Source organism: Notolepis coatsorum (assembly GCF_963971535.1).
Source record: "Notolepis coatsorum genome assembly, chromosome: 5".
Lineage (NCBI taxonomy): Eukaryota > Metazoa > Chordata > Actinopteri > Aulopiformes > Paralepididae > Notolepis > Notolepis coatsorum.
The window spans coordinates 11,412,174-11,429,275 of record NC_140169.1 but is presented as its reverse complement, the minus strand read 5'-3'; the positions used below and the strand labels follow the sequence as shown (position 1 = coordinate 11,429,275).

Here is a 17,102-nt window from a genome sequence, read left to right as displayed (position 1 = left end):
GGGGAGAAGGGAGTTGCTGGTACCTTCCTAAATCTCTCCTTGTGCTTCTAACGGACCGGGGTGACGCGAACCGACCCATAACGTTAAATATATTGACTTTCACACATACACCTTGTGTAGCGCTATTCGCACACTCAGTCGCTGTTTAATCCATCGCTATCATAGACTAAACTAAATCTGTAACACGCCCCAAACGGCAGACCCAAACGATGCCACGTGTTTGTCAAACGCTCAATGGTCAGTCTGTCTGCTTCTCTGACTTTATTAGAAGGTTAAATATGTTATTAGCACTCCGTCACATTGGATGACGGCTGATTATGTGGTGGAATATTCACATGATCACAAGAGCTGCCCCCTCGTAGACGACGCATCGCTCGGTCAATTAGTGGATGAATCATCTTTTATGGGTTATTTTTGGAAGAATGAAGCCCTTCTGCATGATTGCACGTGGGAAACACAATTTTTCAGTTTTGCCAATTGAATCAAGTAATTTCTTTTAATTGTGGACAGTCCTAATTGCGTTTATGTCTTTACGTCTCTTCAGAGCTGACTCATGAGTTCCTTCAGATTCTGGAGAAAACGCCTGGCAAGCTGAAGAGGATACGAAACTGGAGGGTAAGGATTAGATGAACCGGTCGGCCGATATTGACCTATCATGACATATCGGTTCTGCATAAGTCAAGTAAAACTGATTTATAAAGCACATTTTACACACAGAGGCATTCCAAAGTGCTGTACACAAAAAAATATATAAAAAAGGCACAGTATAACATAATGATTCTCTGGAATAAAAAAATATATATAAAAGGAACACCGCGACTTCCGGTTTTAGCACAACATGTAGTGCACGCATTTTGCAATTGCTCCGCTCCCACCAACGCTAATTTCGTTTAAAAACATTATTTGGACAGTAAAGAAAGAGAATAGACCACATCGTATGTATTGTTAAGACCCTCTACTAACCATATCAAAAGACAAAATGGTTAAAGGTAGAAAGGCGACAGAGAAAATAACTACGGCAACTTCAACGGCGCAGGACGTAACAAAACGAGGAAGACACGTCCTAACCGTCGCTGGTTCTGAGCCGACGGCGACAAGCTCCGAGGAGGAGAAGGAAGAGGACAATTTACCGGGATCATCGATTACGGTCCCCGAAAGAGAGTTAATAGAGACCAACATAACAGAAGGTACAGAATCAAGCTCTGTGAAAGCGAGAGCAGCCAGATTTATGGATTCCAACGTCACTGCATCTATCTACCATATGCCGCCAACTGAAGAAAGCAGTACTACCACTCCACTCGACTTCAACACCACCACTCCACCCGACTTCAACTCTCTGACTATCCTGATAAAAGAACTGATGGTCGCTGATAAAGAACAGATGGTAGCTTTCAAAGCACACGTTGAACACATCGATACTAAATTCGAACAGGTTATGAGAGCGATCGCCGATCAGTCCTTGCGAATCACGACAGTGGAGAACACGGTGAAAGAAATTACACATGCAGTCAAGGCGAACGAAGGTAGCATGACAGAGATGGGAGAAGATATGGAAAAAGTGAAAGTAGAACTCCGGAGAGAAATAAAAGATCTTAAAAAAGAAGCGATGGAGAGGCAACTAGAAACCCAACGTTACCACAGGCGGAATAACATTCGCATTGTGGGGCTTGATGAAGCAGTGAACTGCGAAGATACCAACTTTCCAAAAGTGTTATCAACGATTTTGGATAACACCGATCCAAACAAAGTGCCAGAAGTGGAACAAGTTTACAGAATCGGTTCCCAGGGGCAAAGTATCAAAGTCATCATTGTCACTCTGCGGAAAACTACAACAAGGGATGACATCATCAAATATGCTCGCAACCAACGTGGGAAGCTGAAGTATGGTGATAAACCAATATTTATCTACGAAGATTTGAGCAAAGAGGCCATCATCCGACGTCTACCATACAAAGATGTGATGCAAAAGCTGTACAAAGCCGGCTACAAGCCAAGGCTATCATATCCGGCGCTGTTATCATTCTTGGGCAATAACGGCCGCAGGTCAGGTCCATATACACCTTTTGAAGCTGAGGATTTCCTGAATCAAAATGGAGCAAATAACCCAAAGCATGACGAAAATGCCGGAAACAGTTAAGCCTCTCTCTCAATATATACCAGTGTTGGAATGACTTTATTGTGTTCATCAATAAGGTCATTCCACCAGTGTTGGAATGACTTTGTTGTGTTCATCAAAGTAGCAAACGATATGCAAGTCGTCTATAACAAAGTGTATTGTGTATAATACGATTCATAATACATTATAATTTCAGTCTCTGGTCTCTGAGGGGACAAATAAATATCATTGCAAAAAGATCTATCTGGAATATTCTGGGTTTATCGCTCAAATGCCCTGGGTCTCTTAGATCATTCTGGAAAGTAAAAAAGTCTAGGCACTAGTATATTCTACAACCTTCTAGAATATAAGGCACCATGACAACGAAGCATACAACTCTAACAATAACATTCGGTGTGTATACACATAGCAGATAATAAATTAAATGAAGTGCAATCAGTCCTTAATAATACTTTAAAAATTAACCACACATAAACGTATGAGCACAGCAAGGTTATTCTAACAATTTAAGTAATCACTCCATTAAAGGCACATTGAAGCGCTAAAAGGCGCTGCTTTTCTATCTTATCTAATCAGTTAAATCGGTTCTAGTGGCTTCTCCACGTTGATAATTATTTATCTCTTATTCCTTATCTATATCTTTCCATTGATTTTTATTTTATTTAATTTTTTCTTCTCATTACTCTATATTTTTTAAATATATTTTAACTTACATTGTTCTTTTCCAATGTTCTTCACATTAAGGTGTCAATATTACTCTATATTATTTAAATATATTTTAACTTACATTATTCTTTTCCAATGTTCTTCACATTAAGGTGTCAATATTGTTCTACAATCTTTTCCTTTTTTTTCCCCACACGTTAGTGGAGGGTTCAAAGGAATATGTCGATAAAGGTTTATTCTCTTTTTTTATTTTATTTTTTATTTTTATTTTTATGTTATTTATCACAATACTTCATTACAGTAAGGGAAGGTGCAAGACCAAAAGCGACATTCTATTGCAATAGAATGGAAATGTTAGATCCTATGGCAATTAGCATAGGAAAATTAGGATTACAATGCTCAGTTTGGGCAATCCGGTGGACCATGGGAGAAAGTCAATCGCGGAGGATGTGTTCTTGGAACACAGGCATGTTCGACTTTCTGGGTGAGGGGAAAATAGGGGATTTTTATTTGTATATATATATGTTTTTAAGCTCAGCTCTCAACGGGACCTCATTAATTGGATGTACATCTATTGTAGCTTCATACTCCAGAAACATTACCAAAAACTACACGAAAACATGCATAGACTATGGCTAGTTTGAATATAATGGTATGGAACACCGGTGGGATAAACAAACAACACAAGCGCAAAAGCGTGCTCACACTGATGAAAAAAGAACATGTGGACGTGGCTCTATTAAGCGAAACGCACATTTTAGAGGGAGACATAAATACGTTAGCGGATAACATATACCATAATATTAGTCACTCTTCTTTTGCTACGAGAACTAGAGGGGTAGCCATAGTCGTCAGACGCAAATTAAATATCGAATTGAAAGGGGTATGGTCGGATGCTGAGGGGCGCATAACTATAGCTAGGATTATACACAATAACAGGAAAATTGCATTGGCAGCGGTATATGCCCCGAATTTGTACGAAGTGGGTTTCTTCACTTCACTAACAGGAGAAATGTTAAACCATCCCGAGTACTCATATATAATAGGTGCGGATTTTAATGCCATTTGGAACCCAAGGATGGACAAAACTTACCTTTCCTTCTCCAGCGAACAAAAGAATTCATCTAAAGCATTAAAAGATTGGTCGAAATCAACAGGAGTAACTGATTTATGGCGTTCACTTAACCCCATGACCCGCAAGTACTCCTGTCGTTCGGCGAGACACAACACACTATCCAGAATTGATTACGTCTTTGCATCCCCGAGAATATTTGATAAATATGAAGTGGAAATGACACCCAATGCGCTATCAGATCACTGCTACTTAATCCTGAAAGCAACATTTGGTACACTATCTGCCCGGGCCCCAAGATGGCGTTTTAATTCGATGCTGCTTAACAACAAGGAATTCATTACACAAATTAAAGAAGCTCTCACAGTATTCCTACGGGATAATGCTAACTCGGTGCAAGATCCCAGAATATTATGGATGTCGGTAAAGAATATGATCAAGGATTTCTCGGATAGATTTACCTCCATATTGCGCAAAAATCAAAACACAAAACTGTCTGAAATGGAAACGCTTTACTCAACGCTTTTTAATTCTTTAAAATACAACAACTCTACTAGACTAGATAACCAAGTTAACATTCTAAAGACAGAGATCAAAGCAATGTACAGACAAAAATCGGAATTGCAAATACGCAGCACAAGACAACAGCAGTACTTCCAAGGTTCTAAACCTAGTCACCTATTAGCCATGCGACTAAGAATTAATGCAAAATTTGCAGATATAACTGCCATTAGGAAACAACAAGCTCTAGTAACAGAACCCAAAATAATAAACGATACATTCAAAGAATTCTACTCCGATTTATATAACTCAGAAACGACCTTTGATCAAGACAAATTAGACACATATCTTAATCAAATTACTCTCCCTAAACTTACGGAGGAAGACGCTAAACAGTTAGAAGTACCGATCACATTAGAAGAACTCAAGAAGGCCATATCCGGAATGAAAAACGGCAAAGCTCCGGGAATTGACGGTATCCCATCAGAAATGTACATTTCTTGCTGGGACATATTTGGACCCTTATTACTAAATATGATCTTATACTCAGTCAAAGAGGGAAGCTTCATTGAACACAAATACCGCACTCATTTCAGTTCTTCACAAAAAAGACAAAGACCCCACTGAGTGCGGTAGTTACCGTCCTTTAAGCCTCCTCGGAACCGATGTCAAACTGTACTCTAAGATATTAGCCATCAGATTGCAAAAGCATATGACGTCTTTAGTTCATCCGGACCAAACAGGCTTCATAAAAGGTCGCCTGATCAATGATAACATAAGGCGAATACTGCACGTACTAGATACAGACAAAGAGGACATCACACCTAAGGCGATACTATCCCTGGATGCTATGAAAGCATTTGACAGGTTGGAATGGTCGTTTCTATGGGCAGTATTGGAAAGGATGGGGTTAGGAAAAGGTTTCATTGATATGATTAAAGTACTATACAAGGACCCATCGGCCAGGATTACAACAGGCACATTCATCTCCGATATCTTTCCGGTATCACGCTCAGCCAGACAAGGTTGCCCTCTTAGTCCCGGACTATTCGATCTATCATTAGAACCTTTAGCACAATTTATAAGACAATCCCAACACATAGAACCAATAGTAATCAAGGGCACACATCATAAAATTAGTTTATATGCGGACGACGTAATATTGTTCATGCAAAACCCCAACAACACATTGCCGCTTATACTCAAGTTGATAGAGAACTTTGGTGATTTATCGGGATTTAAAATAAATTGGCCTAAGTCGGCTTTTCTTCCTCTTAACACCAGTGCAAAAAAAGAGACAACCCTCCCAGGTGCGATACCCATGGTCAGATGCTTGGGTGTGGAAATATTTCCCACCATAAGACAAACGGTGAAGCACAATTACACAAAAATACAGAACAAAATCAAAGACGACCTGGACAGGTGGGCAAAACTTAAAAACTCAGTACAGGCAAGGGTATCAATAGTTAAGATGGATGTATTACCAAGAATCAATTTCTTCAGCTCAATGCTTCCGTTACCTCCTCCAGAGGGCTACTGGAAAAGATTACAAACCTCCACATACAAATTTATTTGGAATAACAAACCACCTCGCATAAAAAGATCCACCGCACAGAGAAATAAAGCAGACGGTGGCATGGCAGTCCCAGATTTTTTACAATATTTTAATGCCTTCACATTAAGACCATTGAAGAAGATATGGTTTGACCCCGAGGCTTTGGTATCTTGGAGAAAATTAGAAGAAAACATAGTAGCCCCACAGAGATTGAAAGACATGGCATACACTAAACTTTCAATCAAGCATTGTGAGCGAGAATTTGGCCCAATAATTACCCATGCAATCAGGACATGGCGGGAAACACAAAGGACATTTCCTAACCCTCAAGTATGGCATAATCACACTCCCATATTCAATAACAATGCTCTCTTAATGGGAAAACGACCTATAAGATTCCCTATATGGGAAGAGAGAGGCATACACTCATTAGGGGATATTTTTAATAACAAGGGCCTCTGTAGTTATGTCGAAATATGCATAAAGTTTAACCTCACCGAGTCCACATGGCTTTTTTACATACAGTTACGACTTTGTATGAGATCTCACGGTGTTCCATTACTCATACCAATTGAACACCACAGATACCACAAATTTTTCTATGAAAGAGATACATTGGGAGGTTTTGTATCAGGTTTTTATTATCAATTACTAACGTCCTCGTATGAAACCCTTCAACTAGACAATGTCTGGAGGAGGGATATACCAGACCTGGAAAATGACTTTGATTGGCAAGGAGCCTGGGCAAATGTCCGACTTACATCAAGGAACCCGGATCATCAACAAATCAATCTGAACTATATTCACAGGACATACTTGACTCCTATAAGGCTGTGCAAAATGGGGCTTATACAAGACTCCAAATGCTCCCAATGTACAAATGGGGACGAAGGAACATTTATGCACATGTATTGGGACTGCCCACCAGTTAAGGCATTCTGGAAAGATGTGTCCCAACAATTATCAATACTCGTATTTTGGAATATACCTGTACACCCCGTGGTATTGCTATTGAATGATGTTTTTGAGTTTGCAGTGAATCCACAACTAAAAAGATTGGTTTTATCGGGTATCACAGTAGCTAAAAAACTGATCGCATCACGTTGGTTTCAACCGGAAAAAATGTGCCGGAAAGTGTGGTTTCTTACATATCTCGATGTGATATATCAAGAAATATCTACAGCAAGAATTCTGGGGCTCAATGAATCCAAAATGTCAATGTGGTTAGAAGTGGTGGAGAGAATAAAAGCTAGCCTATAATGGTAGTGTCTGGTTAGGAGTGAGGGATAATGGAGGTACTATCCAAGAGGGGGTCCGGGAGGGGGGGGTTTGAGCTGGAGCATATGTGTGTAGGGTTTTAGAAAATAGGTATTAGGGGTATATTATATACTAACATTTATATAATTGTAACTTCGCTGGATATACACTGTATACGGTTAAAATGTTATTATTGACTATTTTTGTTTTATCCTGTTTCTGTACTTGCATATATTTTAACCACCTTTACTGAAAGTTTCATTATACATTGTGTGTTGAGTACTGACTTTTAATAAGTTTTGTTTTGCAATAATAAAAAAAATTTAAAAAATAAAATAAAAGGAACACCGCAGGGTACAGTATAAAAGCAGTACATTCTCACAAATAGATTTTCAGTGCACTAAAACAAACAAAAGAATGAAAATAGTGCAGTAAAGTGAAAAGGAAAAAAAGTGCAGTGGTTTAGCAGCAGCAGTTAAACACAGAAACAAACACCAGGGTTTTTAGCTTATTCTTAAAAACAGGCAGAGTTGGGGCAGATCTAAGATCAGTTTATACCAGCTATGTGGCATAGTAGGAACATGCGGCTTCACCATGTTTTGTTCTGGTCCTAGACGCATCATATCCCATAGACATGCATAGACGTATCCCAGCTGCATATAGATTCAGTGTTTCCCGTATACCGGCTCCAGAAAGAAATATGCTAAATGCAGTACTGCATCTACAAAAAACCCTGTAAATGATCTGCCCATTGTTCATTTGCTTAGATATTTATTATACCTGATCTCAAGAAGTAGCTGAATGAGCTCAGTGGCATATTTTAGCTTTTGGTCATTGTCAGCATGGTGTTATTCACTGTCGAAGATGGAAAAGAAAATATATTCTCCTTTTGGTTCATTACAATTTACTCAAACCTAGTAACGGACACAATATTTCAGACACTAAGAATACATTCCCTGATGTCCATAGATGTCCCTAGATACCAATAACATGCAAATGGACCTTGTAGAAGTTCGAGCAATCTTCCATTTACTTGGGTATGTACTTTTAGGCAAATTCTCAAAAAATATAGTTAGGGCTTAACAGGTTAAGTAAGGTGTAGATGCTAAGAAAAAGTAGGGTGTGTATATATTATAATAATAAAAATGTTTTTACATATATTGGCTAATGTAACGATGAATGTTTTACTCTTTGAAAAATATTTTACATACAAAATAAATAAATCCCAGTGAATATAACAGTGTTTTGTTGAATAACACTACAGTTTACCAGGGATTTCTTGTTTATTTTTCTTTTACGTGGAAAGTTCTACTTGAACCTCTGTGTAATTTGGTGCAAATACACTTTTTCCTCAGTGAGTGACAGCCATTTATTTGGATATTGTTCTGGTCGTTTTCTGGAAGACAAGCTGCACAATAAATTATATAGTTGTCAGATCAATTGATACAAGAGTAGGCTACTTCAAATCATAGCTTCAAACACCTCAAATCCTTCACTATGATTTTCATTTATATTGTCCTCAACATCCACAACAAGCTCCAATGCTTGTTATTATTACATCTCTTTTAATGTCTTTCTGCTATTTTATTATAAAACCAGGCACAAGCTCCTCTATCCTCGGTTACGTGCAAGCAGAGCATGTCTGTCTGCCGATAGGCGGAGAGCACTGGAGTATAAAGAAAAAATAGGAATTTTCCATTGGTCCTCCCAGCCCACGTGACCATTTCTAGCATTTACATTGGCTATAAAATAGACCGATAGATACAGCGGATTAGATGCAGCCTGCATTCGGAAAAAGAGAAACAGACCGATCTAGATATTTCAAGATTCTAGGCCGTACTTCCGCACATTGCCAGTCAGCCTGTGGGAGACAGAGATACACTTTCAATGTAGTCTTTATCATAAACGATTCCAAAAATATATTTTTTAAAAGTTTTCCAAAACATGTCTAAATGGTAAATAAATGGGTGACAGTGGCTCGGGAGGTAGAGCAGTTGTCTGGTAATCTGTAGGTTCCCGGTTCGATTCCCGAGCAAGACACTGCCGTAACCCCTAATTGCTCCCGATGAGCAGGTTGGCACCTTGCATGGTGTGATGGGGTGATGAATATTCCCAGCTAATTTCAAGGAAATCCAGCCTCTACATTAGGGATGCCCCGATCACGTTTTTTGCCACCGATACCGATCACCGATCGTCGTGAGCCATATCGGCCGATACCGATCCGATACCGATCGTTTTTGATAAAAAAAAATTTAATTTAATTTTATATAATTTTTTTTTTTTTTTTATAAAATATATATATTATATAATTAGACTTGTACTTGTATTATCTGCAAGACATCGCCACCACGCAACAAGCTCCACTGTCTGTGTGTACTCTAGTAGCCTCCAGCTACGGCCAGGATTCTCCGGAGCTGCACCTGGACCCTATACTCGAGTAGCCTCGAGCTACGGCAAGGATTCTCCTGCGCTGCAGATGGACCCTATTGGTATAACGTTACTGTGGTCATATCACATTCAACATGCCCTCAGCTCGAATACGCATCGAATCAGTGTTATAAGACATTGATATCAGGAGCTATCTGTAGCTACTGCTAGCCGGATATATAACGTTAATACAACGCCTCAGTGAATTATTTAGTTCAATGGGACATTTCGTTTTGAACAGTGAACTAACTTGCGCTAACATGAGCTAACAGCTAACCGGTATCATACACGTCTCTACTAGACTTTGTGGAGCGTTTGTTGATGTCAGGAGCTATCGGTAGCTGGCCGGCTAGATACCGTTCGGTTAGACCAGGGGTGGGCAATTATTTTTCCCTGGGGGCTGAATGAGCAACTGAAAATATGTTGGCGGGCCGGGCCAAAATTCCAAACTCAATTATGCATAATATACATTTTATTTCTATATAAAAAGCAGTAAATGGCATTGTTTTGACCCCTGGTAAGAGTATGTTATTATTTGGCAATTAAAAGGTGAGGTTGGCTTTCAAAAATATCATTTATTCAAATAGAATTTATTTCCAAAATGATAAACAAAATGTGAAACATTAATAACAAAGGGCATGTATGAAAAAGTGCTATACAAATAAAGTTATTATTTTGAGTTTCATATACTATTGAAACAAGGATTTTCTTAGCTTTCTAAAGACATCACATCATCTTATAGCCAAAATAAACAAGATGTCACTGAACTGTGTAAAGAAAAGTGTCCCAGTAGCCTTTTTTACTTTACATGCCTATATTAAACATTTAATGTTTTCAGAACTGTGCAAAAAAAGAAAAAAAAATATCAAGTGTCCCATTTCACTTGTTATATTTCCACATTTTAGTGTTCTTCAGCTCTTTTTTTTTTTTTTTTTTCATTCAGTGTGATAAATCCAGTCTCTGTTGAGCTTTAACAAGTCCATCAAAGTCAGGTTGCTTGTCTGAGGTGGAGATGCAAAGCACAGCTGCCAGATGTTCATCAGTGAGAGAGGATCTGTACCTGGACTTGGTAAACGTCATGACTGAGAATGTCTGTTCACATATAGGTGGATCCAAAGAGAACCAACATCTTCTGAGCATGTCTCCTCATGTTTGGAAAGTTCTCCTCCTTGAGAGCAGAGTAGAACTTTAGCAGTGATGCTGACTTAAAGTGCTCTTTCAGTAGTGAATCAGACTGCAGGTCAATGAGTTCAAGCTGAACATCAGTGGGTGCACTATCAACACTGCAGGTAAAGGGAGAGGAAACCAGCTGCATTTCATCCTCAACCTTTTTGAAATCTTGAAAACACCTTGAAAATTCATCATGCAGTGCTCCCAACATGGATGAGTACCTGTGCCGGTGATCAGCTGATGGTTTGACTTTTTTCAGGGTTTTCATGTGTTTGAGATTGTTGCTGCCTAGTTGCCTTGAAATTAATTGCAACTTTGTCATGAAGGCTTTCACATGGCTATGCATTTCATGAGCAAAAATGCCCTTGCCCTGCAGTTGTGTGTTCAGTAGGGATGGGTTGGTACCGTTCACATTTGAACCGATACGGTACCGGTACCTGTGAATCGATACCGGTACCCAACGGTACCTTTTTTCTGTACTTTAGTCTTTAAAAATTTAATCTACCTACCTCAGTTGTGAAAAAATAAATCCAAACCTCAAATAACCACACTTTCGACCGTTTTCGGCTTGCCCCGACTGCTTTGTTGTTGAATCAAGTCAAATCCTAGGTAAGCGTATATTGTGCGTGTGAACATTGACATGAAAAGAAAAAAGTAAAAAAAATATATATATATATATAAAAACAAATTTATTTTATTTATTTTTTTATTATCATGTAATCTTTCGCGGGCCGGTCAGAATCATCCGGCCCGCGGGCCATACAATGCCCAGGTCTGGGTTAGACAATGCCTTATCATGTATTAAACTAAAAGTGAATAGTTGACTGGGTCATTTTGTAACAGTAGCTAAGCTAACGTTAGCTCAGGGAGACGCCGTCCTCCCGTGTCCCGTCCCACTAGACTACTAGACCCGTGTTTACATGCGTGCGGGATGGGCTGGAGGGATGAGCAGACGCAGCACCACCCGGTGTCTGAGACAGAACTCAGCGACAGCGAGTGAGATCGGTATTGACGATCGGCGAAAATAATAGACAGGGTCAATTTTCAGAAAATCATAAACCTGAAGGCATTTCGTGTTTATTTTTGGTACACAACATTTCTAGGGGTATTAAGGGGTGCTGAATCCAAATCTGCTGTATACCAAGCTCAAAAATGTCAAATAAGGCCTCAAAATTGAGAAATCCAACATGGCCGCCAGCGCCAGGCTGAAATCTATTTAAGTGCATATCTTTTTGACTAAACAAGGTAGAAACATGAATGAAATGTGTTTTTATATGTTTGCATACATGAGGAATTTAAAATCATATCCTGATTTTAGATCAGTTGTGAAAATGTTGCTTGAAACTCATATTTATAGCAGAAACTGTGGTCGTTATTGATGCATAACTCATCAACCAAATAAGAAAGAAAAGCAGGATGATCCCAGGTCATGGATTTATTCATCAAACTCTTTTCTCTTGAATTTTTTATCAACATGCCATTTATGCAAATTAGAAATCCTTAATATACGTACAGTAGCTTAGGTACAGTAATTTATTGTCAGTCATCAATCGTATCTAACTAGCATGTCCCATATGCTCTGTAAATAACTATGTACAGATATCGAGATGTCACTCCATGTTACCTGTTACCTGTTTACTGAACAATGTTGTTTTTTCATTTTTTGATTCTATTATATGTTGTACCACTGTATTGCACATCGTTGCGGGCAAGACCACCCGCATTTCATTGTATACCTGTATGCCGTGACAATTAAAACTCTTGACTTGACTTGTATTCAGGCAGGTGTCGCAGGTGTCTTGCAGTTGCATAATTCATCCAATGCCACTTTTCCTGAATAGAATAGAATAGATTATAATATAATAAAATAAAAAGATTATTTTACCATATCAATATAAGTGAATGTTCAAGTTTCTTTATTAGTTGTCATACAGCAGAATACTTTGCATGAAATGTTTCTTTCTGTGTTGCTCCTGAGAGTGTGCTAGATAATAACAAGATAGTATAAAATAAGTATAAGTATAAAATAGAAAGTCAAGAAGTCAAGTACGTAAACAAGTGTAAACAACAAAATTGTTCAGTGTATCTAATATATACAGTATGTACAGCTGGTACAAAAATGGTGAGGTATTAGCTTGTGGTGCCACCTTGTAGTGGTGAGGTGCAATAAGGAATGAGAATGATGTGCAATTTCCTTACCAATAATATAAATATAAAGTGTAAAGTGTGTCTAAAGTGGTAAAGTGGGTGCTACAGTGTGTTGTTTATTTAAGTGAGTGTATGTGCGCTGTGGGTGTGTTGATGGTTTGCTTATTGTTCATTCATTGAGCATCCTGATGGCCTGGGGATAGAAGCTCCTTCTGAGTCTCTCTGTGCTTGCCATGAGACTCCGGTATCACTTGCCTGACCGCAGCAGTTCAAAGAGGCAGTTGTTTGAGTGGCTGGAGTCTTTGATTATTCTCTTAGCCTTGCCCATGCACCGCTTGTTGTAAATGTCTTGGAGAGTGGGAAGCCCACCTTCAATTGTGCGTTCGGCTGAACGGGCCACTCTCTGTAGTCTGCTGCGGTCTTGTGCAGTGCTATTCCCAAACCAGGAGGTGATATTGCCAGTCAGGATGCTCTCTATTGTGCATGAGTAGAAGTTCTTGAGGATCTTCTGACTCACGTTGAACTTCCTTAAGCGCCTAAGGAAGTAGAGGCGTTGTCGTGCCTTCTTCACAACACTGTCAATGTGTGTGGTCCATGTCAAGTCCTCGGATATGTGGACTCCGAGGTACTTAAAACTGTTCACTCTCTCAACCGGTGCCCCGTCGATGCTGAGGGGGCTGTAGTCCCTGACCCCCGACCTCCTAAAGTCCACAATCATCTCCTTTTGTTTTGCTGACGTTCAGGGAGAGGCTGTTCTCTTGACACCATCCCGCTAGAACCTTAACCTCTTCCAGGTAGGCCCTCTCGTCATTTGCAGAGATCAGGCCCACCACTATTGTGTTGTCAGCAAATTTGATGATTGTGTTGTTGTTCCGCTGTGCCACACAGTCATGTGTGTACAGGGAGTGGAGGAGGGGACTCAGGACACAGCCCTGGGGGGCCCCTATGTTGAGAGTGATGGATGAGGAGGTGCAGTTGCCTGCTCTCACCACTTGGGGTCTGCCCGTCAGGAAGTCCAAGACCCACTGGCAGAGGTCATAGTTCAAGCCCAGGTCCCTGAGCTTGGCTATGAGTTTGGAGGAGACTATGGTATTGAATGCTGAGCTGTAGTCGATGAATAGCATTCTCACATAGTTCCCCTGCCTCTTGTCCAGGTGTGATGCTGCTGTGTGCAGCACATGGGCTATGGCGTCCTCCGTGGACCTGTTGGGGCGGTATGCAAATTGCAGGGGGTCCAGGTTGATGGGGAGGGAGGAACAAATGTAGCCCTTCACTAGCTTCTCAAAGCACTTCATGGCTATGGAGGTGAGAGCTACAGGGCGGTAGTTGTTGAGGCAAGCAGGCTTGGATTTCTTGGGTACAGGGATAATGGTGGACTTCTTCAGACAGGTGGGGATGACAGCATGTTCTAAGGACAGGTTAAATATGTCAGTGAATACCAGGGCCAGTTGGTCGGCACAGACTTTTAGGATGCGGCCGGGGATACCGTCCGGTCCTGCTGCCTTCCTGATATTCACTTTCTTAAACGTCCTCCTCACCTCATGTTCTGTTACCCTGAACACTGAGTCTCCATCAGCAGTGCCCCCCCCCTCCATTGCAGTGGTTTGTAGGCTGGTGCTGTTATTCCCAGCCTCAAACCTTGCATAGAAGGTATTGAGGTCATTTGCCAGTTGTATGTCACTGTTCAGTTTGTGGGAGGTGCCTTTGTAATCTGTCATCGTTCTGAGGCCCTGCCACATAGCTCTAGAGTCAGCCTGTTCATATTGAAGTTCAATTGTATCCCTGTAGCGCCTTTTTGCTTCTATTACTGTCCTCCTAACATTGTATCTCGCCACCTTGTGGTCATTCATGTTGCCTGTCACAAGCCTGCCATTGTATGCTGAGGTGCGCGCCTTCAGAGCTTCGCGGACGGATTTGTCTACCCAGGGCTTTTGGTTTGGGTAAACTCTAATTGTGGTAGAGGGGATTGTTTCTTCTACCAAAGTACAAACAAAGTCCAGCACTGTTTCCGTGTAGTCATTAATATTATCTGTGTTATCGCGGAACACCCCCCAGTCTGTACATTCTAGTGCAGCTTGGAGCGTCTCCTCCGACGCCACCGTCCAGCGCTTCACCTCTCGCGATACTACAGTAATGCGCTTGAGACTTTGTTTATATTGCGGTACAAGAAAGATGGCGTCGTGATCTGACTTGCCGAAAGGACTGGCAGCATGTGATTTGTACCCACTCTTAAATTGTGAGTAGCAATGGTCTAAAATATTCCCGCCTCTGGTAGAACAAGTCACATGCTGGTAGAAGTTTGGCAGCACTTTTCTCAGATTGTGCCCGTTTTGATGGATTGGTCATGGTATCTGTCAAAGACGACATCTACCCTCTGGTATTTTGCTCCCATCTTCAACACGGTGTCAGTGAACTTGTTGGCATATGGCGCTTTTCCACTGCATGGTACCTACTCTACTCTACTCTACTCTACTCTACTCGCTTTAGGTACCTGGTACTTCGTTCCTTTTCCACTGCAGGTACTAAATAAAAGTACTCAGTTTGTCTCCGTGTGGGGAGGCGGGGCTGCTGGTGTACAGCTGAGAGCTCCATAGCTCTGTGAGAGCTCCAGCATAGCTATGTGAGCTAGTAGGCGCAAGCCAGAGTAAAACACAGTTTTCAATCAATCAATCAATAACAACATTAACGAGACTCTCGTTGTGTCTATTCTGCTAACGCTAACGTTACCTCTCGTCTCATTGTGTCTATTCTACAAGCGTTAACGTTAGCTAGGCTGTCTATGCTAACATTAACGTTGGCATTAGGCTAACAAGCTGTAACGTTACCAGTCGCGTCTATTTGCTAACGTTAGCATTAGGTAATAACCAGTTTAAAATGGATGGTGATTACCTCACGTTGTGTCTATTCTACTAGCATTAACGTTACTCATACAAACAATCAATAGCGAGTTATATTGATCACGCTATGTACGATAGCCATGCTAAAACGCTAGCACAAAATTAGCACAACATAAGCTTAAGCCTTAACAAGTCAGCAATCTTTTTGCGAGACTAAACTCTCCGCTCGGTGGCAAATTGTGTTGATGTCGGTTTTGTTTAATCAATAAATGAGGCAGAATACACAGTGACTGTATCGTTTGTTTATTGAACTTGTGCCTGCTGCCATAGATATCTATAGAACTATAGATATCTATGCCTGCTGCAACCATAATGAAATCCTATGCGAGACATTAAAGATGGTGGCTTTCTGTTTTCGTTCAGACTCTCCAAGGAGTGACATGTCTCTCTTCTGACCAATCAGTGGTCTGCAGTTTTTCACGTGACTTTTGTGGTACCAGTTCTACTCGCTTGGCTCGCGCATAGAACCTCGACAGAGCAGGGACTAAAAAAGTACCCAGAAAGTACCCAAAAAGTACCTGGTACCAGGTACTTTGGTAATGGAAAACCGAAAATACCGAGTAGAGTAGAGTAGAGTAGGTACCATGCAGTGGAAAAGCGCCAATAGTCACCAAATGTTGTAGTATCAGGTGGCTTTCCGAGTGCCATTACCAGAGCTTGGCCATCAATGACCAGGCAGCTGGGTCCCTGAAGGGTAAGATCGGCAGGGGTTTTAACTTGTTTCGTCAGTATATTTGCTAACACAGACTTGTTGGTGGAATGTAGACTCCCGTTAGTTGTGGCCAGAGATGGCGGGATGGGCATGAGCTCATGCTGGAGGATATTGTCAAGGTCTACCTTACGACCTGCTCTGTAAGCTATGATGAGCCTTTGCAGAATCTGCCTGTCAACTTTGATGGTGTTTTGCTTGTTCTTGGAAAGTTGCACAACTTCATACAAAGAGGCAAATGTCTTGGCTTTGTTCATTCGAATGGGTGATTTCAGGTTCAGGTGCTGGTCACTATCTGGAGGTTCACACAAACGTTTGTCCACAAACATGTTCAGTTGTGCCTGTTCTGCGCCAAGTATGGATTCTTGAATCTCCGGTGTGACTATGTCCTTGTTGATGTATGTAAGAAAACTTACAAAAGCGCATTTAATTCAGGTTTGTACCTTGTGTAGTCACACTTAACTCATTAAGCCCCACCATTTATTTTTTGAAAATTCGCCTAAAACAGCATGCTTACATTAAAAGGCTTATATATCCAGATTTATAAGAGCTACTTGCATAAACTTGGTACCTGAAGAAAGCTA

At 40.6% G+C, this 17,102-nt stretch overlaps 1 protein-coding gene across 2 annotated transcripts in view; it reads left to right on the top strand.

Annotated features, from left to right (window-relative positions):
* ccnt2a (cyclin T2a) overlaps positions 1-17,102 on the top strand; it is a 42,313-nt gene that overhangs the window by 20,810 nt on the left and 4,401 nt on the right. For both annotated transcript variants that reach the window (XM_084315007.1, XM_084315006.1), the window contains exon 8: positions 545-615. In XM_084315007.1, coding sequence (XP_084171133.1) covers positions 545-615 — 71 coding nt within the window. The remainder of the gene's footprint in view (positions 1-544; positions 616-17,102) is intronic.